At 39.7% G+C, this 27,138-nt stretch overlaps 3 protein-coding genes across 6 annotated transcripts in view; 1 reads left to right on the forward strand and 2 right to left on the reverse strand.

Moving 5' to 3' along the window:
• The window catches only part of XPO5 (exportin 5), a 50,755-nt gene extending 50,069 nt beyond the window's left edge, over nucleotides 1-686 (reverse strand). For both annotated transcript variants that reach the window (XM_045866933.2, XM_045866932.2), the window contains exon 1: nucleotides 411-686. In XM_045866933.2, coding sequence (XP_045722889.1) covers nucleotides 411-515 — 105 coding nt within the window. In that variant the 5' untranslated portion in view covers nucleotides 516-686. The remainder of the gene's footprint in view (nucleotides 1-410) is intronic.
• Nucleotides 687-848: 162 nt separating this feature from the next.
• Nucleotides 849-27,138, forward strand: part of POLH (DNA polymerase eta) — a 36,737-nt gene continuing 10,447 nt past the window's right edge. The window contains exons 1-6 of one of the 3 annotated variants that reach the window (XM_045866937.3): nucleotides 849-1,095; nucleotides 8,089-8,229; nucleotides 8,465-8,599; nucleotides 11,217-11,434; nucleotides 25,471-25,640; nucleotides 26,904-27,007. In XM_045866937.3, the coding sequence (XP_045722893.1) occupies nucleotides 8,093-8,229; nucleotides 8,465-8,599; nucleotides 11,217-11,434; nucleotides 25,471-25,640; nucleotides 26,904-27,007 (764 nt within the window). In that variant the 5' untranslated portion in view covers nucleotides 849-1,095; nucleotides 8,089-8,092. The remainder of the gene's footprint in view (nucleotides 1,096-8,088; nucleotides 8,230-8,464; nucleotides 8,600-11,216; nucleotides 11,435-25,470; nucleotides 25,641-26,903; nucleotides 27,008-27,138) is intronic. The other 2 variants (XM_045866936.3, XM_045866934.3) reach the window with 2 other exon arrangements.
• GTPBP2 (GTP binding protein 2) overlaps nucleotides 2,762-27,138 on the reverse strand; it is a 43,930-nt gene continuing 19,553 nt past the window's right edge. The window contains exon 12 of the mRNA XM_064597644.1: nucleotides 2,762-2,797. Within this exon, the coding sequence (XP_064453714.1) occupies nucleotides 2,777-2,797 (21 nt within the window). The 3' untranslated portion in view covers nucleotides 2,762-2,776. The remainder of the gene's footprint in view (nucleotides 2,798-27,138) is intronic.

Consider the following 27,138-nt stretch of genomic DNA (forward strand, 5'->3'; position numbering starts at 1 on the left):
AGACTGTCAAGAATGTAGCTGGTGTTGGGGACGTGATGGGCACGTGCGCCACGGGAAGCCTAGGGGATGTGGGGCTTGGGGTAATAAAATAGAAGCATCCGGCTGTGGTGCGGGCAAGACTGAACAGAAGTGGGGAAAGGAGAGGAGAGGGCAGTGGGAAGTGGTAATAAGATGAGAAGCAGCAAGGAACCGGAGAGTCCCGAGAGAAGGGGAGGCGCGGTTAGCAGAGAAAGCCCGGAGTGAGAAGAGGCGCGGAGGGCGTGGAGGGGAAAGGCTAAGGCCCCCCGGGGTTGCGGTAGGAGGTCCAAGGGCTGCGTGGGCGGGAAACCAGCAGGGCTTTGGGCTGCGGGGGGACCGCTGGAGTTGGGGGAGGGTCTTGGGGCAGGCCCGGGGCGCCAGACCCCGTCTACCTTGAGGGCTTCCAGCCGATAGCGCTGGGTGGAGCTGGGGTCCATCATGACCGTCACCGCTTTCACCAGCTGCTCACACAACGCGTTCACTTGATCCATCGCCATGGCCAGTGCCACGCGCCACGAGCGCGGACCACGGCCGTCTCGTGAGCACGAGGTACCGACCGCTCCCCTCGCGGGACCACACGCTGGTACTGGGCCGCGGCTGGCTGGGGGGTGGGGAGCGGGAGGAGGAGCGTGAGCTGCAGAAGCTCCAGCCTGGAAGAATCGGGGGTTGCGCACGCGCCCGACTCGCCACTGCGCACGCGCCCGCGGAAGTGGCGGCTCCGGGATGACGGTTTCTTCTCAGTGGGCGGAGCGGAGGACGGAAGGGCAGCAGTGCGCAGGCGCGTCAACGGCTTTTTTTTTGCTGCGCGCGCTGTCTAATCTACATTCTGAGGGCTGGCCGCTGAGCGCGTAAAACCTCTCTAGACCGGTGGGGTAGTGCGGACCGCTCCCCAGTCAAGGGTCGTCCGTGACCTCTGGTCCGTTTCTCCGGCAGCACGGGGAATAAAGCTCTCGAAACCGACTGGTCCTGTCCCGGAAAGGGGGCAGATATTCAGGACCCCTTCATCTTACAGTGGACAGCGAGCCCGGCATCTTTGGCGTCCGTGGTTGGCAGTTTCTCCAGGTGCTTGCTACATTGGTAAGAGGATTTAGAATCGTTTGGTATCGCTGTTTTCAGACTTTTAATATTTTGGCTATTGGTTTTATGCTATAGCAGTGGCTGGTGGTGACGTTGGACCCAAATTCGGTGAAACAAACGTATGCTCACTGAGACGTAAGGCCCCGGTATGGTCCCCTAAGAGGAATTTTCTTGTGGGAAAACGGCATTTTCGCTAGATGAATAATTATAATTATTGAAGGCTTGTGCAGTTTGGATCATTTGAAGTGCTACAGATAAGACTTCAAAACAGTGTAATCCTTATTCGGGAAGGGGGTTTTTGGCAGCGAGTGTATTTCATTATTTCATCTTTAAAAAGCTCTTGCTTTCGGGCGCCTGGGTGGCTCAGTTGGTTAAGCAACTGCCTTCGGCTCCGGTCATGATCCTGGAGTCCCGGGATCGAGTCCCGCATCGGGCTCCCTGCTCAGCGAGGAGCCTGCTTCTCCCTCTGACCCTCCTCTCTCTCATTCTCGCTCTCTCAAATAAATAAATAAATCTTTAAAAAAACAAAATTAAAAAAAAAAAAAGCTCTTGCTTTCTCCAGCATAATACATAAATTGAACACTTCAGCAGCTTCATTATCTGTTGAAGTTTGCATATTGGGTTTTGTGTTTGTTTACTCAGTAAAATGTTTGGACTTAAATCACTGCTTCCTATTCAAACTACATTTCTGCTATTTGCATCTAGCATGGTACTTCCGTGGTGGGGGTGGGGTGGATGTGGGTGTATGTGTATGTGTATGTGTGTGAGAAAATGTGTTTACTATTTTTATTCTGGCATTATCTGTTCCAGTGCAACACAAAACCCACTTCCTTTCAAGCAAGGTGATTTCTGACCTGTTATGGTTTTAACTTACAAATGTTTAAAGTTACACATTCTTCCAGTTTTCAGTGAGTGAAATTTATAAGGAATCAATGCCTTGATTACTCAGATTTTTTATTCATTGTTTTCTTTCCAGTAACTTCTGTCATTCTTAGTTGCCTGCCACTTTTCTCAAGGTGAATGTTAATTGTTGACCTTTTTTAATACAGTCCAGTGCTTACTCAACTGTATAACCTATGTTTCTCATATTTAAATCTTTTTTTTTTATTTGAGAGAGAGAGTGAGAGAGAGAAAGAGCACAAGAGGGGGGAGTGGGAGAGGGAGAAGCAGACTCCCCGCTGAGCAGGGAGCCCGATGCGGGACTCGATCCTGGGACTCCAGGATCATGACCTGAGCCGAAGGCAGTCGCTTAACCAACTGAGCCACCCAGGCGCCCTATGTTTCTCATATTTAAATCATGAATTACTGGTGTTTCCATAAGTATCTTATTTACTTTAGGTCAGTTGTTTCCAATCTCTGCTACGTACTAGAACTGCCTGGAGAGCTTTTAGAAATCACAATGCCCAGGTCACACCCTGTTTTGTGCTCTCTTGGTCTATTAGTAATAATGCTTTAAAATAATAAATAAAATAATATTTAAGTAGCATTGGTATTTTGCTTCTACTACCAGACATCCTAATTTAATTGGTATGGATGTGTTTTGTGCTATCTCAGCCTAGCGATCGTAATGCTAGGGTTAGAAATGTTTGGGGGCACTCACCTGGGCTCCAGTGAGCTTCCCACAGACATCTCTTTTCAAACCAGTGTTCTTATGGTTCTTAGTATGATTGCAGGACACCCTTTAGCAGTGACTCGCAGGAAACTTTGAAAGAAAAAAAAAAGTTTATTCCTTACAAGCCCTGGAGCTTACAAGACAAACCAGTTGGGCACACAGCACAGTTACAGGTAGAGAGGGAGCAAGCTAGAACAGGCCCGGGGTTCTGCTTTTACTGGGATTGAGGGTGGCGATCAAGAGTTTCATCAGTGAATTTAAAAAAGAAGAGCAGGAGGGGCAGCCTGGGTGGCTCAGTCGGTTAAGTGTCTGCTTTGACTTAGGTCATGATTTCGGGATCCTGGGATTGAGCCCTGTAGGGGGCTCCCTGATCAGTTGGGAGTCTGCTTCTCCCTCTCTTCTCCCCGTTCTCCCCGTCCGCCCCGCCCCCCGTCCCCTCTCTCAATCAAATAAAATCGTTAAAAAAAAAAAAAAAGTGGGAGTTTAAAGTACAGGAAGAGAGAAAATGGAAAACAAAAAACCAAGCACCCAAAAAATGGCCAGTTATTGAAATCAACCAAGAACTCTAAAACAAAGGAGTCTTAGCTGGGGGAGGTGGTCTGGCACTTTATCTAGTCATTTGGCTGGCTATGTGTTTATTCAAGATAGTCATCTTGGAGCAGATGCCTCAGCAATCCAAGCTTAAATCAGGCATCTCCCTTATGAAAAAGGGGTGGGGGAGAACAACTGTCAGGGTTTACATAATAATCTACCCTGTGATGCCAGAGTCAATGATGAGGACATTAACTACCTGGATAGCTGGTATGTTAAAAGTTATACTTATATAAATAATTATACAGGTCATAGTTTGAAATCCAGTCTCCAGCTATTGTCCCAAACTTGAAAGGGTCCAGCCATGAAAATAGGTCAGTGATCCTGACTATTTAGCTAGCCCTGGAAATCTGTTCAAGGATTTGGGTAATATTGTGAAATATTTTAACATCTTCAGCCATATAGTATAAGTAGGTTTGAGCCTGTCCTGAGTTGCTAGATTGTTTCATATTCAATGGAACCAGTTTCTTAGTCCTGAGAATAATTAAAAGGTTGTGTCTCATTTCAGAAGGTGGTCATGCAGGTGGGTTCCCCAAGTTAAGCCTGTTTAAAAAAAACAAAACAAAACACTGAATAAATGTAAAGATCTTACTGGCTTTATTCAAAGATTATGAATTGGGCAGCATCCCATCTAACAAAAAGAAACTCCTAAGAGCTGTACAAAATGTAAGACTTTTAGAGGCAGAAGGGGGCATGACAAGAAAGTTACTGTCAAAGAGTGGATTGTTTCAAGCAAGGCCACCTTTCTTTGGGGGAAGGCAGGGCACTAATGCTGACCAGGAAATTCCAGACTGACAGGTTAAGATTACAGACTGGGAGGGGCTAAAACTGAGATTAGGTATTCAGTCTTGGTTTGGTGACATGGGCTTAGTATAAGTGACTCCATTTTGGGCCTGCTGTCTCTTTTTTAACAGGCCTACATGGTGGAAGTATTTGCTTCAGGCATTTAATAAGAGGTATGTCTATGGAAACAAAAATAAAAACAAAGGTTAATGTTTGGAGGAGATTATAATTCCAGTTTCTGAGTTCTGAAGGCAGCCAATTGAGAAGATTTCTAGATGTCAGGCTCAAAGCATCTTCAGATGGAGTGAGGGCAGACAGTGGCAATCTTAGATTTTCCTGGTTTGCAGTTTGAATGTCTCTGGCGATCTTTTCTGAGTGGCCCACACAGTAACAGGCACAAAAATTGTCTATACACGAACTATTGTGGTGATTTCTCTTAAGTTTATATCAAGTCCCACTTCAGCTTGCATGGCTTTGGGAAAGGGCAATTTTAGTTCTCAGTGTTTCCAAGTCAGAAGGGTGGGATAACACTTGGAAATGTTAGTTTGGAGAGTTGTAGCCAAATATTGGAGGAAACTAGAAGAATTCAGGATCTAGTTCAGTTTAGAGGTGGAAAACAAAACCTCAAAGACAAATAACAGCGACAGAATCTGATACCCACAAAGGTATATTACTAAAGCATTCTTTGTCTCACAATCACCCCCATTTCTATCAGAGATAGTCGAAGTAAGGCTAATTTGTAAAATAAGTTTAATCTCATTAAATTTGGCTGATTATTTACATAATTGCAATACGAATTTACATCATTGCAGCAAGAATTGACCATATAGACTTTTAAGTCTGCTTTGCTGGAACTTTTCATAAGGAATCTCAGATTCAATTTATAAAAGCCTCTCAAGGCCAGGAAGCCAATCCAGAAACCTGCCAGTAGGTCTTGCCTACAATACCTATAAATTTAGGTGAATTCCTCTCTTGAGGTTCCTAAAACACCCTGAGGTTCCTGGGCTTGCCAGGAAGTGACCTTCCTTAGGAAGGCTATTGGGAACTCTGTAAGCAACGTAGCAGGCTGATTTTTCAAGGGGCTTTATTGGCTCCATAAAGTCAACCTTAGTTCCTTAACTATTATATCTATGTATGTCTTTCTCAAATATGACATTCCACTGAAAGTCTGGGTAATATAACCAGTTTCCCTTTGTGTCCGGTTACAAGATGAACAGATTATGCAGATAATTATATTCCCATGAAAATAAGAATATTCACTGACATTTTTTAGTTCTGGAGGGATCAGGTAGGGAGAAAAAGTAATTGTTTCATCTGTGTTCTCTAAAGGATACTTTACCAAATTGCTAAGAACCAACAACGTTTCATACAAAAAGTCATAAAAATTATAATCATCCTCATCAGTTCATTCAGTCCCATGGAATTCTTGTTGATTTTTTGTTAACAGTTTTATGAAACCATCAGTTTTTCTATTAGTGTCCTGTCAGTTCTTACCCAGTTCAGTGGTATGATCTAAAAGTTATCAGAACCTGTATTCTAGAGTACTTATCAGTGTCCTTTACATGAATTTCTGAAGATGAAACACATTTGCAAACAACTCTAAATGACAAAAGACTTAAAAATGTCCATAGTTAAAGATCCTGAGAGTTCATTATAATGCATTTGGCAAGGAAATTTGGTATTTTTGTGACACATAACATTTTTTAGAGAGGGGGAGGGGCAGAGAGAGAGAGAGAGAGAATCCCAAGCAGACTCCACACCCAGAGCCCAACATGGGGCCAGTCTCACAACCCTGAGATCATGACCCGAGCTGAAACCAAGAGTCACTTAACCGACTGAGCCCTGGCACCCCAAGTGACACATAACATTTTAAAATGATAACTTTTCAAAATGATAATTGGAATTAAGATAGATAATATATCAGAATTTTAGGAATTTCATATAGTTTCTTGAACACTTGTATTTCCATACAAGGATATGCATAAAGAAGGTTTAGCATTATTTCATAATTGACACTGCTTCCCACATAATTTAACATACCATACAGGTTAACCCCACTATCTGAAAGTAGAGCGTTCCTTTTTTTTTTAAGATTTTATTTATTTATTTATTTGAGGGAGAGAGACTGAGATAGCAAGAGAGAGCACAAGCAGGGAGGAGAGGGATAAGCAGGCTCCCCGCTGAGCAGGGAGCCCCATTCAGGGCTCTATCCCAGGACCCTGGGATCATGACCTGAGGCAGATGCTTAACCGACTGAGCCACCCAGGCACCCCATAGACCAAAGTGGTGTAAAGCAAAAAAGCAGTTACCATTTGTTTATATGGAAAAGTTTTTGAGCATTCTCAGACCTAAAAAATAACCTCTCTTAAACTTTTCTGATACCTTAGGACACATTTTGCCATCGGATCCACAAAATAAATGAAGAGAAAGCTCATGTGCTCTCATAGTCCACAAAGCTATGGCTGTTTGGTATTGAGATGCTGAGTGTAGTTTCTGGCGAAGGTTGTCAAAAATAACAAAAAGGTTGAAACCCCTTGATTAAATAGGATCACAGGTCATTGTGAAACAATACTTAGTTGTCCATTTAATCGAAGTGACAAAGACTTTGCAAGCAAATATGGCAAGTTACATAGTTGTGAAAAAAACAAACAAAAAAACTTTAGCTCTTAATAGAGAAGACTCTGTTTTCTATAATATGACTTGATAAAGATAACATGAAGCACAGGAAATTATTTTGACGAAACAGAATCTTTTGTTTTCTAGGCAGATTACTTAAAAAGGTAAAGAAAAATTTATCAGGAGCAGACCAGCAGTTCAAGAAAACACTCTTCATAGCAAATGAAGGAAAATTAAATTTTTGTTTACACAAATACATTATTGGTATTAAAGCTTATTTTTTTAATAAGATTTTTATTTATTTGTCAGAGAGAGAGCACACAAGCAGGGGGAGCGGCAGGCAGAGGGAGAGGGAGAAGCAGGCTCCTCACTGAGCAAGGAGCCGGATGTGGGACTCGATCCCAGGACCCTGGAATCATGACCCGAGCCAAAGGGAGACATTTAACCGACTGAGCCACCCAGGCATCCCGATATTAAAACTTATTTTTAAAAACCCTTATAATAATTCACTTTTTAAATTTATTTTATTATTAAAAAAAATTTTTTTTTTTTAATTTTATTTGGCAGAGAGAGGGAACACAGCAGGGGGAGTGGGAGAGGGAGAAGCAGGCTTCTCGCCGAGCAGGGAGCCCGATATCAAGTATATAAGGTCTGTTCTCCCAATCTACCATCCATACCTTTATCTATGTTTTTATATGAATAGTATGTAGTATTTTTTTGTCTTAAAAAGTTTACATAAATGGATAGAAAATCACCATTAGAACACTGTAAAGTGTTACAGGCAAGACCCACTGATAGGTGCTTAATGGTTGAAAGTTTGAGGAAAACCAGGATATTTGCATAATCTCAAAGTATCTCCCCTGAGATAACAATTACAAAAGTAAAAATAACTTTACAGTGAGAAACCTGGCAAACACTATCACAACCAAATGATCATGGTTAACACCATGAGTAATAACACATTTTGATGTCATGTGCCTCTTCAATATGATATACTGAGAAGAGTACATCACTTCCATAATATTCTTGCCAAAAATGTATAGCCTTAATCTAATCAAGAGGGAACACTGGACAAGCCTAAATTGAGAGAGATTCTCAAAGTAATGGACTAGTTCTCTTCAAAAGTGTCAAGGTCATGAAAAATAGGGAAGACTGAGGAACTGTCACAGATTAGAGAAGACTAACGCGACATGATGACTAAGCTTTACTACCTTCCTAAAATTGTACCAATTTATTTATTTATTCTCCTAACAGCAGTATATGAAAATGCCTATTTCATTCTTGTTAGTATCCATGCTCATGATAATTCAACAATGGAAGAACAGAAATAACAGTTTTCCTTGGCACTTTGGATTAGGTGTCTTTTCTGACCATAAAATATTGTCTTACAGAAAAATGGCTACTGGACAGGACCGGGTAGTTGCCCTAGTGGACATGGACTGTTTTTTTGTTCAAGTGGAACAGCGGCAAAATCCTCATTTGAAGAATAAACCTTGTGCGGTTGTACAGTACAAATCATGGAAGGGTGGTGGGTATGTATCATAGTTATTGTAACTGTCAGCTATTTTATTCTATAAGAATACATGGCAGGATGTTAGGTCCTGTTTTTGAGATTTCTGAACTGCGCTGTTTGAGATGGAATAGTGGCATCTGTGACCAAAAAGTTTCTACTATTATGTTTATAGCCCGTTCAGTTAAATTTTAGTTATTTTTGTTTGTGATCGTGTAATATTTTTCTGTTTCTCTTTTTTTTTCCCCTAATCTTAGAATAGTTGCAGTGAGTTATGAAGCTCGTGCATTTGGGGTCGCTAGAAGCATGTGGGCAGATGATGCTAAGAAGTTATGTCCAGATCTTCTACTGGTACAAGTTCGTGAGTCCCGTGGGAAGGCTAACCTCACCAAGTAAGAAGAAAAGATTGTTTAGGGGAATGGAAGAATTGGAAACAATATTCTGTGAGCCTAGGAACTGATGTTTCAAATTTGTTTTGTATAATTAACACCTGACAAAGTTCCTTTGCACAGCCAGCTTTACTCTCTGACATGAAAATAGATTTGGTACTATGTTTCAGGAACAGTGCAGAGTCATTACAGCCTATAACAATTGCTGCCCTTAACACCCTTTCAGTTCCTTAATTGTTTAAGAATTGGTGTTAGAGTTAAAACTTAATACCAATTTCCATGTTCTTAGGCCAAAAGTCTGAAATGTTTGAAGTAATTAAATTGACTGAAACTAAGCTCTTCCAGAGAAGGATGAGTCAAACTGACATTGTAGTGCATATCTAGAATTACTTGTTAGAACTGAACAGTCTCAAAGGAGATTACCTCTGTGTTTGAAGTGAGCTGTCACTCCCCAGATTGTAGGACATTAGTCTATATGGGCATAGCTAAGTTAGAGGTTAAGTACAAGCTCCAGCCATTATAATAATCCTTATAAATAGTATATATTGAGCATTTGTCCTATGCCAGCCTGTACAAACTCTCGATAGGCAAGATCTCTTAAATCTCACATTATTGTAAGATAGGTTCTAGTATTACCCACCCCCACCTCCACAAAGAAACAAGTTTAGAGAGGTTAAATAATATAAGTTCACACAGCTAGGAGATAGAAAACTGAGGATTCAGGGGTTTTTTAGATTTCAGTAGCCACATTCTCACAGTATATTCTACCATGTAGTGTGGTGTGTAGGGATCATGATTTGACTTAAGACTTGAGAATTAACCTATGAATTACAAGTCTAAAGGTGGTGTGCCATAAGCAACTTCACCTTGGAGTTATTGTCAGAAGAGAAGACAGATTTGACTGAAGATTAGTATCTTAACCCTAAAGTAAAATTAACTCAGCTAATGGACATATGCTACACTGCATTGAATAGAATTTTATGCTGGTAAAGACAATGTAACTTCCCAGAAATATAGTTGACTTCCGAGTATGATTTTGAAAAGCTGCATGCTTTAAACTGGATCATTTATTTTCCTTTTAAAATCTTCATCAAATGGGACACCTGGGTGGCTCAGTTGGTTAAGCATCTGCCTTTGGCTCAGGTCATGATCCCAGGGTTCTGGGATCGAGTCCCACATTGAGCTCCTTGCTTGGCAGGGAACCTGCTTCTCCGTTTGCATGCCGCTCTCCCTGCTTGTGTTCTGTCTCTCTCTCTCTCTGACAAATAAATAAAAATTAAAAAAAATATATCTTCATCAAATAATGAACAAAGCCGTTTACCAAATTTAGGAGTTAGTGTATAGACCAGAATTATTAAGACCTGGCAATTTAAAATTATTTTTTTAATAATTAACTTGTGATACCAAGTTATAAAATATGATTTGCAGAAATGTATACACATACATTTTATCAAATATTCTTAAGATACTTTGGAGTAATTTGCCCAGGAGGCTGTGAAGGAACACCAACTACTGCAATAAGGTGTTCTTTCCTCACTCTGTGTGTGTGTGTGTGTGTGTGTGTATCATGTTCTCATGCTCTTGCACACGCTTGTACTCTTTTATTTCCTTTGAGGTCTGACTATCCTCTTTCCAGCACAAATAATGATTAAAAGGAAAAAAGCCAAATATTTCTCTAATTCTTTTGAGGATGTTTTAGAACAATAATTATACTAGTTTTTATAGATGTCTTTGTGAAATGGTGCAGATATTCCCATTTTTATGATAGATTTATCAGGAACAAAGAACTTACTTTAAATTCCATAGCAGGTTCAAAGCAAAGAAAATATGCACATATTGCCATAGGAAACTAGCTATCTACAGCCAGAAGAGCTGCTTGTTACGGTTTAAATAGAAGGTTTATGGTGAAATTGGTATCCCCTGGGGAAGGCTGTCACCACATTCTAGGCATTTATCTTCAATTTGATTATTTGAATGTTGGTATACCCAGAAGTGAAGTGATTGGACTTGGTTGGATGTGTGTGTGTGCGTATGTGTATATATGTAGCAAGAACCAGCTCACATATTGATCCAACTCACTGTTGACTGAAGTATAAGATCCATATGTCACTTTGTTAATTTATAGTGAGAAGTACTGTCTTGAGAAAGGGACCAGATACTTGGGTTCATGAATCAGGGCCGTGTTTCCTGTAAATTATGTCTTATTTGAAGACAAAAGTAGAAGTAGAAAATACATAGTGGATATATGAAAATAACAAAAAGAATAGGTGATCTTAGTAAAATGTAGTTGAACAAGTTTGAAGCATTTCTTTCCTCTTTGGAGAGATCCACAAAAACATGTTTATGGTCTGGATGCTTTCCACCTTCATAGTGCTAGAGTCACTAAACATGTTTGCCTCCATGGTTCTTCTTTTTCTTTGCTTCTGTTACTGACCATTTGCCTGTTCATTGACCCCTTCATTTGGGTTACCTCATTTCTGCCAAGCCATTCCTCCCTTTAAGGAGACCTTACACTGTTTATTTATATGATTCCATTATGAGATGAAGGGGATGGGGGCTGACAGTCTCAATGTTGCCTTCATTTATTGCTTACACATATGATAATTCTTATACTTTTTAGGTACCGGGAAGCCAGTGTGGAAGTGATGGGGATAATGTCTCGTTTTGCTGGGATTGAACGTGGCAGCATTGATGAGGCTTATATAGACCTGACCAGTGCTGTACGAGAGAGACTACAAAAGCTACAAGGTCAGCCTATCTCAGCTGAGCTGTTGCCGACCACCTACATTGAAGGGTTGCCCCAAGGCCCTACAACAGCAGAAGGGACTGATCAGAAAGGTACTTCCGTAGCGTCATATGCTTCTGCTTCCTGCCTTTGGAATCTGCTTTGCTTGGTCACGCTGATCCTTCTTGGATTGATTGAAAGGAAACTTAAACTACAACCTGAATGAATCACAAGGACTCGTGTGGAAGGATATACAAATTCTCTTATGTTTCCAGGCATATGGATGTTGAGAAGCTGTGAAATCTGTATGAAATCAAGTTTCTATTTAGATATAAACTAGAGCAGGTTTTTTTTTTTTCTTTTTTTAAGATTTTATTTATTTATTTGACAGAGACACAGCGAGAGAGGGACCACAAGCAGGAGGAGTGGGAGAGGGAGAAGCAGGCTTCCCACTGAGCAGGGAGCCCGATGCGGGGCTTGATCCCAGGACCCTGGGATCATGACCTGAGCCGAAGGCAGACGCTTAACAAATGAGCCACCCAGGCGCCCTAAACTAGAGCAGGTTTGAGTTATCAGTAGACTGAGCATTTCTGTCATTTGTAGGTTAATTTATAATGCAGTAACTTGGTTTCTTTATCATTTAAGTTGTTTTTTTTTTAAGATTTTATTTATTTATTTGACAGAAAGAGAGAGCGCACAAGCAAGGGGAGCAGGAGAGGGAGAAGCAGGCTTCCCGCAGAGCAGGGAGCCCGATGCGGGGCTCAATCCCAGGACCCTGGGATCATGACCTGAGCCGAAGGCAGACGCCTAACCACTGAGCCACCCAGGCGCCCCCATCATTTAAGTTTTTTTAAGGGGGACCTCAAGTATAGGGAGTTGTCACTCAGAATTTCTGATCAATTTATAGTTAAATATTGGGGCGCCTGGGTGGCTCAGTCAGTTAAGTGTCTGCCTTCAGCTCAGGTTATAATCCCGGAGTCCTAGGATCAAGCCCCATGCAGGGCTCCCTGCTCAGTGGGAAGCTTGCCTTTTCCTCTCCCTCTGCCCGTTCTTTCCTCCCACCCCCGCTTGTGTGTTCTCTCTCTCTCTCTCTCAAATAAAAAATGTTTTTTAAAAATATACAGTAGGGGTGCCTGGCCGGCTCAGTCGTTAAGCGTCTGCCTTCGGCTCAGGTCATGATCCCAGGGTCCTGGGATCGAGCCCCTCATCGGGCTCCCTGCTCTGCGGGAAGCCTGCTTCCCCCTCTCCCACTCCCCCTACTTGTGTTTCCTCTTTCACTGTGTTTCTGTCAAATAAATAAATAAAATCTTTAAAAAAATAAAAATGTATAGTAAAATATCAGTGGACTGTGCAATGCCTCTCTCATTTTATTTATTTTCCTTTCCCCTTCATAGTGATTTCCCCCCACTCCCTCCCTACCCAACCCAGCTTCTGGCACCCACTGATGTGTTTGGTGTATCTTTTTAAATGTGTATGTCTTTACAAATTGTACAGTGTTGCTTTGTGTATGTGCTTTTAAAATTTGTGCTTTTTAATTAAAAAGACAGTACTGTGTTATAGATCTTATTCTTGTTTTTTTGTTTTTGTTTTTTTTTTAAGATTTTATTTATTTATTTGAGAGAGAGAATGAGATAGAGAGCATGAGAGGGGGGAGGGTCAGAGAGAGAAGCAGACTCCCTGCTGAGCAGGGAGCCCGACGTGGGACTCGATCCCAGGACTCCAGGATCATGACCTGAGCCGAAGGCAGTCGCTTAACCAACTGAGCCACCCAGGCGCCCTTATTCTTGTTTTTTATTTTTTTAATTTTAATTCCAGTATAGTCAACATACAGTGTAGATCTCATTCTTTTTCTTAATTTTCCTTCAGTGATGATTTTATAGATCTTCCCATGTAGTTGTATTTATGTGTAATTGATTGCTTTTAATTGTAATCCATGGTATGGACCTATCATGTTTACAGACCAATCTACTAGTGATGCACTCATTTGTTACTTTTTTTTTTTTTTTTTTTTTTTACTGTTTATATGATAAATATCCTCATTCATCCTCTTTTGGACCGATGCAGGGGTTTCTCTGAGAAATGTTTTTAGGAGTGGACTGTTAGGTCATAAGGCATACACATACTTAGTTTCACTAAATACTGCCAAATCATTTCCCAGAATGGCTGTAACAGTTACCCTACTCCTGAAGTACACAAGAATTCCTGTTGCCCTCATATCCTCACCAGCAATTGCTATTTTCTAATGTTTAAAAATATTTTCAATGTGATGGCTATAAAGTGGTATTTCATGTTTGGTTTTTTTATCCATTGATTTATTTAATGAACTCACAACTTATCTTAGTCATTGGGTTACAATCCATTATTACTATTATTAATTTCAATGCTCAATTTGGCCTGAATTTTGCAATGCCTTCCCTTCAAGTTGGTTCCTGTATTGTTTGTTTTTTTTTTTAACATAAAATACATTATTTGTTTCAGGGGTACAGGTCTGTGATTTGGTATTTCTTGTTTTTGGTTTGTTTAAATTTATATTTTTCTATTTACCAATTGAAGTTGAGCATTTCTTCATATACTTGTTAGCTAATTGAGTTTCTACTTTTGTCAATTGTTTATTTATAATCTTTACCCAATTTATCATTGGATTTCCTGCCTTTTTTGTTTTGCAGGAGTTCCTTTTATATTGCAGTTATTAGTCCCTTTTCTGTTTTTGACATTGCAAATATCTTCTCCCAAATCTGTAATCCACAAACTTTGTTTATGCTATACTTTGTTGAACAAAATTCTTTTAGTCCATCAATTTTTCACCTTATGGTTTATGCATTTTGAATCTTGTTTTAGACATCCATTTCTACTAGAAGTTCATTAAGACCTTTTTCTACACTTTCTTTTATTTGCCTTACAATTTATTTTTAGGTTTTTTTGACTATGTGGAGTTCACCTTTTTATTTGAGTTTATAAATAAAAATCTTATTCTTACTATTTTTATTTTTTAATGTTCTTACAATTATAGAGCCTGTCTTCCAAACAATTACTTATTAAATAATTCATTCTTTCCCGACTTCACATATAAAATATAACTGGGTCAATTTCTTTTTTCTTTTTTTCTTTTAAGATTTTATTTATTTATTTGATAGAGACAAAGCAAGAGAAGGAACACAAGTAGGGGGAGTGGGAGAGGGAGAAGCAGGCTTCCCACCGAGCAGGGAGCCTGCTGCGGGGCTCGATCCCAGGACCCCAGGCTCATACCTGAGCCGAAGGCAGACTCTTAATGACTGAGCCACCCAGGCGCCCCTGGGTCAATTTCTGTAGTATCCCATTTGTCTGTCTGCTCCTGCTCCAGAAACACACTTTTTTTTTATTACTGTTTGTAGTATATTTGGTTAAGGACTCCCCTCTGCTTTTGTTGTTCAAAATTGTCTTAGCTATATATGTGCCTTTGTTGCTTAGTGTGCATATTAGAATACATTAGCTGAACTCCTCAAAAAATTGTGATGAGATTACATTGAATTTATATATTACAGAGGATAGTTATCTTTTTTTTTTTATATAAGTAGGCTCTATGCCGTGTGGAGCCCAGCACGAGGTTTAAACTCACGATCCTGATATCAAGACCTGAGTTGAGATCAAGAGTCAGACTCTCAACCAACTAAGCCACCCAGGCAACCCCAGAGAGGATAGTTATCTCAATGTTAATTTATGCCATCCATAAACATATCACCAATTTTTAGGTCTTCATTTGTGTCCCTTTTAATTTTTTTTTTTAAGCTAAAAAGTTTTAGCTGTTGTAGTATTTTTACTTTTTCTGAGATCTGTAATCCAGTATATTTGCCTTTCTCTTTCTCATCTACACCTTTATTTGATATAATACACATAAGTGTACAAATCGCAATTGTATGCCATAACTAATTTTCACAAAGTAAACCCACCTTTTTAAGAACCACCCAAATCAAAAAACAAAACCAGAACCTTAGAAGGAACACCTGCCTACATTTCCAGTCACTATCCATTCCTCTTCCCATTCTACAGTAACCACTGTCCTGATTTCTATTTAGCTTATTTTTGAACTTTATAAAATTGAAATCATTCAGTGTATATTTAAGTCTGGCTTCATTTGGTCAACACTGTCTTTGTGAGATTCATCCATTCTGTTGTATATAGTTGAGTTTGTTTATTCTCATTACTGTGTAGTATTGCATTACATGAATATACCACAAATTATCATTCCTACTGCTGTTGGATATTTGGGTTGTTTCCAATTTGGGGCTACTAAGAATAGTGCTGCTATGAACATTCTTATAAATATCTTTGGTGAACAAATGTATGCATTTCTGTTGGGTATATGATTAGAAGTGTTCAATTGTAAGATTTCCTAAAACCAGTTTTAGTTTGCTTATAGTCAGCTTTAGTAGGTACTGCCAAACAGTTTTCCAAAATGGTTGTACCAATTTATAATCCCACTAGTAGCATATATAAAAGTTCCAGTTGTTTCACATCCTTTTCAGCACTTGCTTTTTTCCTCTTTTGCATTTTAGCCATTTTGATGGGTGTGTAGTGATGTCACTGGTTTTAGTTTGTTTGTCGCTGGTCTTAATGAAGTTGAGCACCTTTTGTAAGTTTATTCACCATTTTGATATCTTCTTTCATTAAGTACCTATTTAAATCTTTTGCCCATTTTTTTGTTGTTGGATTATCTTGTCTCATTCATCTGTAGGACTTCTTTGTATAGTCTGGAAATGAATCCTTTATTAATATATGTATTGCAAATATCTTCTGGTCATTGCCTTGTTTCTCATTCTCTTACTGGTGGCTTCTGATGAACAGAGGTTCTTAATTTTAATTTGGTCCATGTATCTTTTCTTTATGGATAGCATTTTTTATGTGCTATTTAAGAAGTACTTACCTACCTCAAGGTTACGAAGCAATTCTGCTGTCTTTTTTTAGAAGCTTTATTGTTTTGCTTTTCACATTTAGATTTACAATCCATTGTGTATGTGTCTATAGGGTGTGAAATGGGGATCAAAATTCCTTATTATGTGAGTGTCCAATTATTATATATTTATTAAAGCTTTACTTTTTTTTTTTTACAAAGGTCTAATGCATTCATGTGTTGTGTTAGTTCCTAGATGCTTTAATTTTTTATTGCTATTTTTTAACTATTTTATTTTATGCTTGGTTATTGATGTGTAGGGGAATGATAAGTGATTTTTTTTTTTATAAGTTCATCTTTACTTTACCTACCTACACTTGATCTTAGCCAAAAGGCCGAGAAGCGATTTTTACTTTACCTACCTGACAAAAACTTGTGATATATAGGCATACCTCAGAGATATTTCAGGTTTGGTTACCGACAATCCACAATAAAGGAAATATCTCAGTAAAGTTAATCAGGTTAATTTTTTGGTTTCCTAGTGCATATAGAAGTTATGTTTATACTACACTGTAGTCTTATTAAGTGTACAATAGTGTTATTTATTTATTTGTTTATAAGTAGGCTTCACGCCCAATGTGGAGCCCAACACAGGGCTTGAGCTTATGACCCTGAGATCAAGAGTTGGACGCTTAACCGACTGAGCCATCCAGGCACCATAGTGTTATGTCTTTAAAAGTACATACCTTAATTTTAAAAAAACTTTGTGCTAAAAAATGCTAACCACCTGAGCTTTCAGCAAGTTGTAATTACTGATCACAGATCACCATAACAAATATAACAATAATGAAAAGGCTTGAGATATTTTGAGGATTAACAAAATGTAACATAGAGATACAAAGTGAGCAAATGCTATTGGGAAAATGGTGCCAATAGATTTACTTCATGCAGGGTTGACACAAATCTTCAGTTTATAAAAGCACATTGAAGCAAGGCACGATAAAACAAGGTATCCTGTAATCTGCATGAAAATGCTTTTAGTAAGTGTACTTGATGGTTAAAAATATTTTCTTAAAATTAGGGCAACAAAAATTTTGCTTTTGTGGTAATACTAGTTTATAATAGTTCTAGATACCAGATCTAAGAGAATCTGGGTCTTAAATTTTTTTTTAAAGATTTTTTTACTGATTCATTTGAGACACAGAGATAGAGCATAAGCAGGGGGAGAGGCAGAGGGAGAGGGAGAAGTGAGCTCCCCACTGAGCCAGAAGCCCAATGTGGGGCTCAATCCCAGGACCCTGGGATCATGACCTGAGCCAAAGACAGACAGCTAGCAATCTGAGCCACCCAGGCACCCCGGGTCTTAAATTTTTTTAATCAAATACTATGAAACTGGAATTCAGCTGGATCTCTCAGAGCAAAGAACTTGGCAGTTAGAGGCTTTTTAACAGGGTATCTACAGTTTTTCCTAGACATTTTCTAGTACTTTTCATAAAGGCTGTCTTCAAAACAGTGTATCTCCTCTTCGTTTGTAACATGTACTTTTAGAGCTATTATTTTGTAACATTGTTCTTATTCAGAAGTGCTTTTTCAGTAAAAAAAGTTTTGCACGCTGGCTATTAACCAAAAGGAAACTATCTGGATACCAACCTGTAGCAAGTTAACTTCTTATGGGGGGGAACCTTAAGGCAATCTGTTATTACTTGTAGAAACAATGAAGATTTGTCTAGAAAAAGCTCAGAGAGAGTTTAGCTTACTTCTAGTTAAAGTGGTAAATTTCCCATGGGTTCCATGTTTTAAAATAAGATGTAAGATGTAAAGTATCCTTTTGCCATTGAACAGTTGCATGATATGCCTTTAATGTGTTGAAGGGTAGTAGTAGAACTGCCCAGGGAAGCTTCTGAGAAAGACAATTGAGGAATTATTTTATTCTCTGATCCTGATATAGCGGAGTTTATCAAGCTGGAGGCTGCAAATCCTTCAGTTCTTTCAGGAAAATACAGTGGACAATAAAAATGTGCCACTTAGGGGCACCTGGGTGGCTCAGTTGATAGGGAGTCTGCCTTCAGCTCAGGTCATGATCCTAGGGTCCTGGGATTGAGCCCTGCATGGGGCTACTTGCTCAGCAGAGAGCCTGCTTCTCCCTCTCTCACTCCCCTGCTTGTGTTCCTCTTTCACTGTGTCTCTCTCTGTCAAATAAATAAAATCTTAAAGAAAAAAAAAAACAGGGCACCTGGGTGGCTCAATTGGTTAAGCGACTGCCTTCGGCTCAGGTCATGATCCTGGAGTCCCAGGATCGAGTCCCACATCGGGCTCCCTGCTCAGCAGGGAGTCTGCTTCTTCCTCTGACCCTCCTCCCTCTCATGCTCTCTGTCTCTCATTTTCTCTCGCAAATAAATAAAATCTTAAAAAAAAAAAAAAGTGCCACTTAAAGGAGGCAGTTATAATACATAAACATTTGGTGATGAAATATGTCATGATTTTCTTTTATTAGTCTGGGACCAGAGTCAGAAGTGTAATGATCAGGGGCGCCTGGGTGGCTCAGTTGGTTAAGTGTCTGGCTTCAGCTCAGGTCATGATCCCAGGGTCCCAGAAGGATCCCTATGCTTCTGCCCCTCCCCCTTGCTCATGTGTGTGTGCTCTCTCTTGTAAATAAATAAAATCTGGGGGAAAAAAAGCATCTGCCTTCAGCTCAGGTCATGATCTCAGGATCCTGGGATTGAGCCCCACATCGGGCTCCCTGCTCAGCAGGGAGCCTGCTTCTCCCTCTCCCTCTGCACCCCAACTTGTGCTCTCTCTTTTGCACGTTCTATCTCAAATTAAAAAAAAAAAAAAAAGGAATAAAGAAGGTTATTCTTTGGTCTTAGTCTTGTGTACTACATTTTACTGTGTGTCTAATGCTTTAAAACACTTGGAATTGGTTTTATAATGCTTTAAAATCATTGGTTCTTTAAGGGTTTTTTGAGGGCTGTATCCCCTTTTGAAAATTTTTTGAAAACTATGGACCCTTGCTTGCCTCAGAAAAACACATATCTACACATTAGACAGTTTTGTGGGCAGTTTTCAGGAGATTCACAGACCCTCTGAAAACCACATACCTCAGAATAAGAACTGTTACTACACATTACATTGGTATTTTTGGCTGCAACTCATTGTCAAAGAGCTCTGTGGCAAAGATTATGGTACATACCTTCACTGTTGGCAAATGTTACCTCAACTCAAATGGACATGCTCCTCTTTCTTCTACATTGATTTTTTTTACCTATGTACATTTTTATTAAAAATGCAGAGGTTTATAAAGAAGTCTTATTTCTGTATGTCTTATGTAAATATTGCTTTAGTGTGTCCAGTTTAAGTATTAAGTTTCCAGATGGAGTAAACCATCTTTTTATTGATAGTGTTCAGAACAGTGCAATGCCTAGTAAATGGTGTATGATATTTCATATTATATTCCTGGGTCTTCATATGATGTGTGCAACCAAAAAAACCGATAACAAATTAGCTGATCTAAGTGTGTATAATCTTCCAGAAATTATTTTTCATGGATGTGACATATTTCAAACCTGTAAGGAAGCCAGGTATTTGTGATGTTTTGATCCTGAAGTTTCTGTTCAACTTTGCTCTCCTGCCTCTTAATACAAACCTGGCAATCCTGATCAGCCATACTGTGTTTGCAGCTTATTTTCTGTTTCTGAAATAGTTATGTGTGTGGAAAGCTTTAAGTGGTAGGATTACTTAAAAATAATACTCAAAAACTGCCAGAGTGAAAACTTTCCTTTCAGGGCCATTTTGTAAGTAGTTCATATCAGCTAAGGAACTCCTTAGTTATCTCCTCCTTTTGCTCTTAATTTATTTCTTTCTAAGCATATAATGAGCATCATCTTTCTTTTTTTTTTAAAGATTTTATTTATTTATTTGACAGAGAGAGACAACAGCGAGAGAGGGAGCACAAGCAGGGGGAGTGGGAGAGGGAGAAGCAGGCTTCCCGCTGAGCAGGGATCCTGATGCGGGGCTCGATCCCAGGACCCTGGGATCACGACCAGAGCCGAAGGCAGACGCCTAATGACTGAGCCACCCAGGCGCCCCAATGAGCATCTTCTAAATGCCTAGGACATGAAGCAGCTGTGTAGTTGTATAAGAAATTATAAATCATTGTTAAAGATGAGAGTTGGGGGGGGTTGGAGGGACCCCCTGTTGGCTTTGAAGAAGTAAGCTGCCATATTCTGAGAGGGCCTTTGGAGAAGGCCCCCATGGCTAGGCTCTTGAGAGTTGCCCTCTGCTGACAGCCAGCAAAAAAAAATGGGGACCAAATTCTGCCAACGAGAGGTAGCTTGGAAGACACTAATCAGCTCATAGCATAGAGGAGGGCACACATATTACCAGTACAGTAACTTCTCTTTTGTAGTTATGGTACCTGGAATTGTGGACTATAGCTAGAGGTTTATCAGTTTAACCCCAAAGCTTTGGCACAACTCATCAATGCTCTCTCTTATGCCAGTTCTGTTCATCATTGTACTGGAGGTACAAGACTGCAATCAGAACAGAAGGGGAAATAAAAGATATTCAGATGTGAAGGAAGAAGTAAACGTTGTTTGCAGGTGAAATGATCATGTTTGTAGAAAATCCTAAGGAATCTACCCTTGCCCCCTGCCCCCCGCCAAAAAATGCAGTAAGTTAGATTAGCAAGGTTGTAGGGGACGAAGTCAGTATGCAAAAATCAATAGCATTTCTACACACTAAAATTTAAAACGGGAAATTGAAATTTAAAAAGACATTATTTGCAATAGCATTACAATCATGAACTTATTAGAGAAATATATGTGAAATATATTTATATATATATACACATACATATATGAAAAACTGGTTCCGTAAAAACTACAAAACAAGGTCGCCTGGTGGCTCAGTCAGTTAAGCGGCTGCCTTCAGCTCAGGTCATGATCCTGGAGTCCCAGGATCGAGCCCCGCTTCAGGCTCCCTGCTCAGCGGGATGTCTACCTTGCCCTCTACTCCTCACCTCACTTGTGTTTTCTCTCATTCTCTTTCTCTCAAAAAAAACCACCAAAAAACAAAAACTGAAACATTCCTGAGAAATTAAAAAAGATGAAATAAATGGAGAGCCATACCATGCTTATGGATCAAAAGACTAAATGTTATTAGAGCTCAAGTTGCCCCAGATTGACCTAAGATTCATTGCATTCCCTTCTAGACTCAGCAAGATTTTGTAGAAGTTGCCAAACTGACTTGAAAATTTGTATGGAAATGCAAAAGATGTGGGATAGCCAAACAACTTTGAAAAAGAACTAAGTTAGAAGACTTAAACACTATCTGGTTTTAAGATTTAATTGTAAATTTATGGGGCACCTGGGTGGCTCAGTTGGTTAAGTGTCCAACTCCTGATCTCAGCTCAGGTCTTGATCTCAGGGTCAAGTTCAAGCCCCATGTTGGGCTCCACGCTGGGTGTGGTGCCTACTTAAAAAAAAATGATTTAACTATAAATTTATAGTAACTAGGGCAGTGTATTGGTATAAGATGAGACAGATCCATGGTACAGAATAGAAAGTACACAAATAGATTACCACATTTTTTGGTCAGTTGGTTTCCACAAAGCTACTCAGATAATTCAATATGAAAAGGGAAGTCTCTCACTTCTATTGGGCATTTTACACCAAAAACTGCCGGAATCTTCTCCCTCTAGTCCCCTTCGGTGTATCAGAGAAAAACCAAAATAGTATAGATTCTTCTTATCAACTAGAGAAGGAAACAAAGAAATGTTGCTTATCTTTTGTGGACCTGTTCAACTGACCTGGATGTAGAGTAGCAGGATTGTAACATTACTTAATCTGGGAAAGCAATAATGAAGAAATCTAAAGCAGAGAAAATTTAGCTCTAGTAGTTGGGAAAAGTGCCCCCAAAACCCCACAATTTCAATAAATTCATGTTTTTTTGTTTCCCAAACCTAATAAATAATAAGTGGCTTTAAAAGAAGGGTGTTGGGGCACCTGGGTGGCTCAGTCGTTAAGCGTCTGCCTTCGGCTCACGTCATGATCCCAGGGTCCTGGGATCGAGCCCCACATCGGGCTCCCTGCTCGGCGGGAAGCCTGCTTCTCCCTCTCCCACTCCCCCTGCTTGTGTTCCCTCTCTCGCTGTGTCTCTCTCTGTCAAATAAATAAAATCTTAAAAAAAAAAAAAAGAAAAGAAAAGAAGGGTGTTATATTTACTGTTGTTAATATATGCAAGGCATTGTGCTAAGGAGCTTTATATAAGAATATACACACACACATATGCACATACACACACACATTATATATATAATTCCTCACAATAATTGAATGAGATACAGTACTCAAGCTCATGTCATAGACCATGAAACTAAAACTTAGAGAATTATGGAACTTGTTGAAAGTCACATAATGGTAAAGTCAATATTTGAACACTGACTACAGAATATTCTTTTAACAATTACGCTGTACGTGTTACAGATAAGAGCTAAAGGACTTCAATGGGAGCGCCCCAAAGTTAGCTAGACTAGTTGGAGAAGACCACATGATAGATGAGGCTTGAATAAGCCCTAAAGTATAAATAATATTTATTTAAGCAAAGGGGAGGTCAGAGTTAAATAAGAGCAGGGAAATAGAATAAGTGATGTCTTAAAGTTGAGACATCATATGTTCAGGAAATTGTAAGGATATAACAAATTTGAGATTAGTGGAACATGAATTGAAAAGGCCAGATGGTCTTCAATGCCAGTTTATAGAGTTGGTACTTTATTCTACAGGTGTGAGAGAGCTAACACCAGTTTTACTTTTTTAAGATTTTATTTATTAGAGCACAAGCAGTGGGGAGCGGCAGGCAGAGGGAGAGGGAGAAGCAGGCTCCCTGCCAAGCAAGGAGCCCAATGCAGGACTCGATCCCAGGACCCCTGGGATCATGACCTGAGCTGAAGGCAGACACTTAACCACTGAGCCACCCAGGCGCCCTAACATCAGTTTTGAACAGGGGATAAGATGGATGACATTGGTATTTGAGAATATTTCATTCATGGGCATTATGTAAAATGCATTCAGAGAGAGGGTAGTTTAGGAGTTAAGGTGGTCTGGGCAGGAATGAAGAAAAGCTGAACAAAATAGGGTGGATTGCAATGGATATATGAAATATTTTGAAGTGGGTTTTGTTGACTAAATGGGAATGAGAGAAAGGAAGCCAATATTATTTGAATTTCAAACCTTTACTAGAAATAGGGAGTTGTGGGGCACCTAGGTGGCTTGGTTGGTTAAGCATCCAACTTTTGATCTCAGCTCAGGTCTTGATCTCAGGGTTCTGAGTTCAAGCCCTGTGTTGGGCTCTATGCTGGGCGTGGAGCCTACTTAAAAAAAAAAGAAAGAAATAGGGAGTTGTTTGGGAAAGAGAATATTTGAGAAGGAACATAATAAAGATTGATTTTCTTTATGTTTAGAAAGCATAGTGAACTATAGTTTGAAACTATAATGAAAAATTCAAGAAGAGGTATTCTGTGGGGAGGTAGAGATAAGGGATTAGAGTTTAAGAGTTTGAGAATAGAGATTAAGATTTGTGTGTACTCAGCATAAGCAAACTGAAACGTAAGCCAGTACCAGTTCACCAAGAGAAAAAAGCATATATGCAGATAAGAGAATGTTGCTCAGTATCTGCTAGAGTGTTAAAGGAAGAAGATAAGCCAGCAAAGGAGAGAAGCAGCACTCATCTAGAGTTGGAAAATACTTCTTTTTTTTTTTTTTTAAGATTTTATTTATTTATTCATGAGAGACAGAGAGACAGAGAGAGAGGCAGAGGGAGAAGCAGGCTCCCAAGGAGCAGGGAGCCCGATGCGGGGCTCGATCCCAGGACCCTGAGATCATGACCTGAGCCGAAGGCAGACGCTTAACCGTCTGAGCCACCCAGGCGCCCAAGAGTTGGAAAATACTTCTATGTGCTCATCTTCCTCTTCTATGTATGGGAATCCTCACTGTACCTCTCCACAATAATTTGGTGTATTTTCTTGCCTTGTTCATACCTCATTACTGTCTCTTTAAACCAACATGTCTAGATTTTCTATATACCTACCTCCCTTGCTTTATAATCATTTTTTAGGCTTTTTCAAAACTGACTAGTTCTAAATTGGATAGTAAGATATTTTCAAGGCCCTGAGTCCAAAGCTATATCTAATTTCAATAGCTTGTCAGGAGAATAAAACTAGGGGCACCTGGGTGGCTCAGTCGTTAAGCGTCTGCCTTCGGCTCACGTCATGATCCCAGGGTCCTGGGATGGAGCCCTACATCAGGCTCCCTGCTCAGCGGGAAGCCTGCTTTTCCCTCTCCCACTCCCCCTGCTTGTGTTCCCTCTCTCGCTGTCTCTGTCAAATAAATAAATAAAGTCTTAAAAAAATAAAAAAGAGTAAAACTAGTGTCTCACCAGAATTTTAGCTACTCACCAGGAGACCCAGTCTCTAAAAATATATAAATACATTTATTTTGAAGCGTGAGTTAATTCTGAATATTTTCTAATTGAATAACAGAATTCTTGTGGGTGGGGGGAGTTACAAGGGAAAGTTGGAGGAAGAAAGTTCCCGAGAACCAGAGAGAGAAAACAGATATACTTTAAAATCATCGATCATGAAAGACAATATATAAAATATTTGTTGCATATTGTAAGTTTCAGCCTATGCTGAAGCTAAGGCTGCTAGAATTGATGGGAAGGAGAAATGGATCTCCCTTCTGAGTACCTAGAAGTCTAAGCAACTGCCATTTTTTTTGTGTCTGAAAACGTACATATCAGGGCACCTGGATGGCTCAGTTGGTTGTGTCTGACTTTGGCTTAGGTCATGATCTTGGGGTCCTGGGACTGAGCCCCACATCTGCCCCCATGCTCAGTGGGGAGACTGCTTCTTCCTCTGTGTCTCCCTCTCCCCACTCTCTGTCTCTCTCTCTTAAATAAAAAGGAAAAAAAAACAAAAAACAAAAACGGGGCGCCTGGGTGGCTCAGATGTTAAGCGTCTGCCTTCGGCTCAGGTCATGATCCCAGGGTCTTGGGATCGAGTCCCGCATCAGGCTCCCTGCTCAGTGCAGAGCCTGCTTCTCCTTCTCCCTCTGCCATTCCCTCTGCTTGTGCTCTTATATCTCTCTGTCAAATAAATAAATAAAATCTTAAAAAAAAAAAGAAAATGTACATATCTAAAGTACTGTGAAAAGGAAGCATTTCTGTATTAGATAACACAAAATCCTGACTTTAAAAAAATGTCTAAATACAACCTTTCAATTTTTTCAGAGGAGATGCGAAAACGAGGCTTATTTCAATGGCTTGAGTCTCTTCAGATTGATAACACCACCTCTCCAGACCTGCAGCTCACTGTTGGAGCTGTGATTGTGGAGGAAATGAGAGCAGCCATAGAGAAGGAGACAGGCTTTCAGTGTTCAGCTGGAATTTCACACAATAAGGTGAACATGTACTTTCCTAAGAAGCAATCTGAAAAATCTGCAGAAAATGCTTATCTATATAGTTGTATCCAAAATATTTCCTTAATGACTGAACTATCTATAGAAAGGAGGTTAATGTTAATCTTTGAATTTTATATACAAACCTATTTCTTTTCACTTGCTGAATATCCTAGTATTATCTCACTACCTTTGTGGTATTGCCTGAGTATTTTAGGCTTTTGCCTATTCCCTCCTTTCTAATGAGGAATAAGAAAGATGGAATAATAAAATTTTATTAATTTGGACCACTATTTTGATTTAGGGAATACAGACAATTGTCAATAATCCAGGGGCAGAATAACTGGTTTTCTTATTAAAGTACAGTGAGGGTCTGGGATCTTCGTCCCCTTCTGACTAGGCTCAATAATTGGGCAGTGGCTGATTATTCCTGGTTACTGCCTTTTCCCCCTTCCTCCAATTGCCAAACTATCCCACAGAGTTTTAGAATATTTTTCTGATTGGGTGAAGGGAGGGGAAACTAAAGTCCCACTGTAGTAGTTTAAATGAGACTAAATATTGCCTAGTAGAAGTTCCAGAGAATCTCTCCAGTGAATTTAAAGGATGATTTTATACTTTTCCTACCAATTATAATTTGTGAAATGATACCACTGAAGCACCTATTCTTTCAAAAGAGTTCTCAAGGATTTAAAGTGTTTTTTTTTTTTAATTTTGAAGTCTCGTTTCTAGCATAAGATGTTTGCTATTGGAGGATGGTTTTGAGTCCAATCTCGTATCACAGAAACTTAAATTATGGTAAACTGTGTTAAATCCAGGACTCAAAATGGACTAACCATTAATCAAGAAATATAAATAAATGGAGTAGGGTAAAACAGGTTGGTTTCAGCATTTTTATATGGACATGCTAAGAAATGCATCTTATAGAAGTTTCTTCTGCAGCTTCTCTAGGCTTTTTACCCTCTTGAAGTGGGAGAACCTTAAGGAATAGATGGGGATGGAAAAAATAACTAAAGGAAAACTGAGAATAGAAGATGTGGAAAGAATAAGGAGGATGCTGATAATGGGTCATAGTTTCCACTGAGGATGTTGTGGGATACCACGTTTTAGAGATCTTGAGTTTCTGGTTTTGTTTTTGGTTTTAATGTGGAAACCATTAGTTACAGCCCTTAAGCTGTGCCTGTGTTTGTTTGTGTGTGTTAATATTCACCAACTCTCTGTGGGGGTGAGGTTGTCAGTAATGAAGTTTTTATGCTTTCCATACTCCAGGTCCTGGCAAAACTGGCCTGTGGACTAAACAAGCCCAACCACCAGACCCTGGTCTCACATGGGTCAGTCCCACAGCTCTTCAGCCAAATGCCTATTAGCAAAATGTAAGTATTTAGGGAGTACCTTCAGTTTCACTCATATACTTTGTGAGGGCACTCTCTGGTTTTTTCTGTTCCTTATGAAAGACTGGAGCCAGGAAAAGTAGGTAGCCAGGAAAGTAGAAGGGAGATAACAC

Source organism: Mirounga angustirostris, unplaced genomic scaffold (genome assembly GCF_029215605.1).
Source record: "Mirounga angustirostris isolate CCGP_5_RB_7025 unplaced genomic scaffold, mMirAng1.0.hap1 SCAF_8, whole genome shotgun sequence".
In the NCBI taxonomy this organism is placed as follows: domain Eukaryota; kingdom Metazoa; phylum Chordata; class Mammalia; order Carnivora; family Phocidae; genus Mirounga; species Mirounga angustirostris.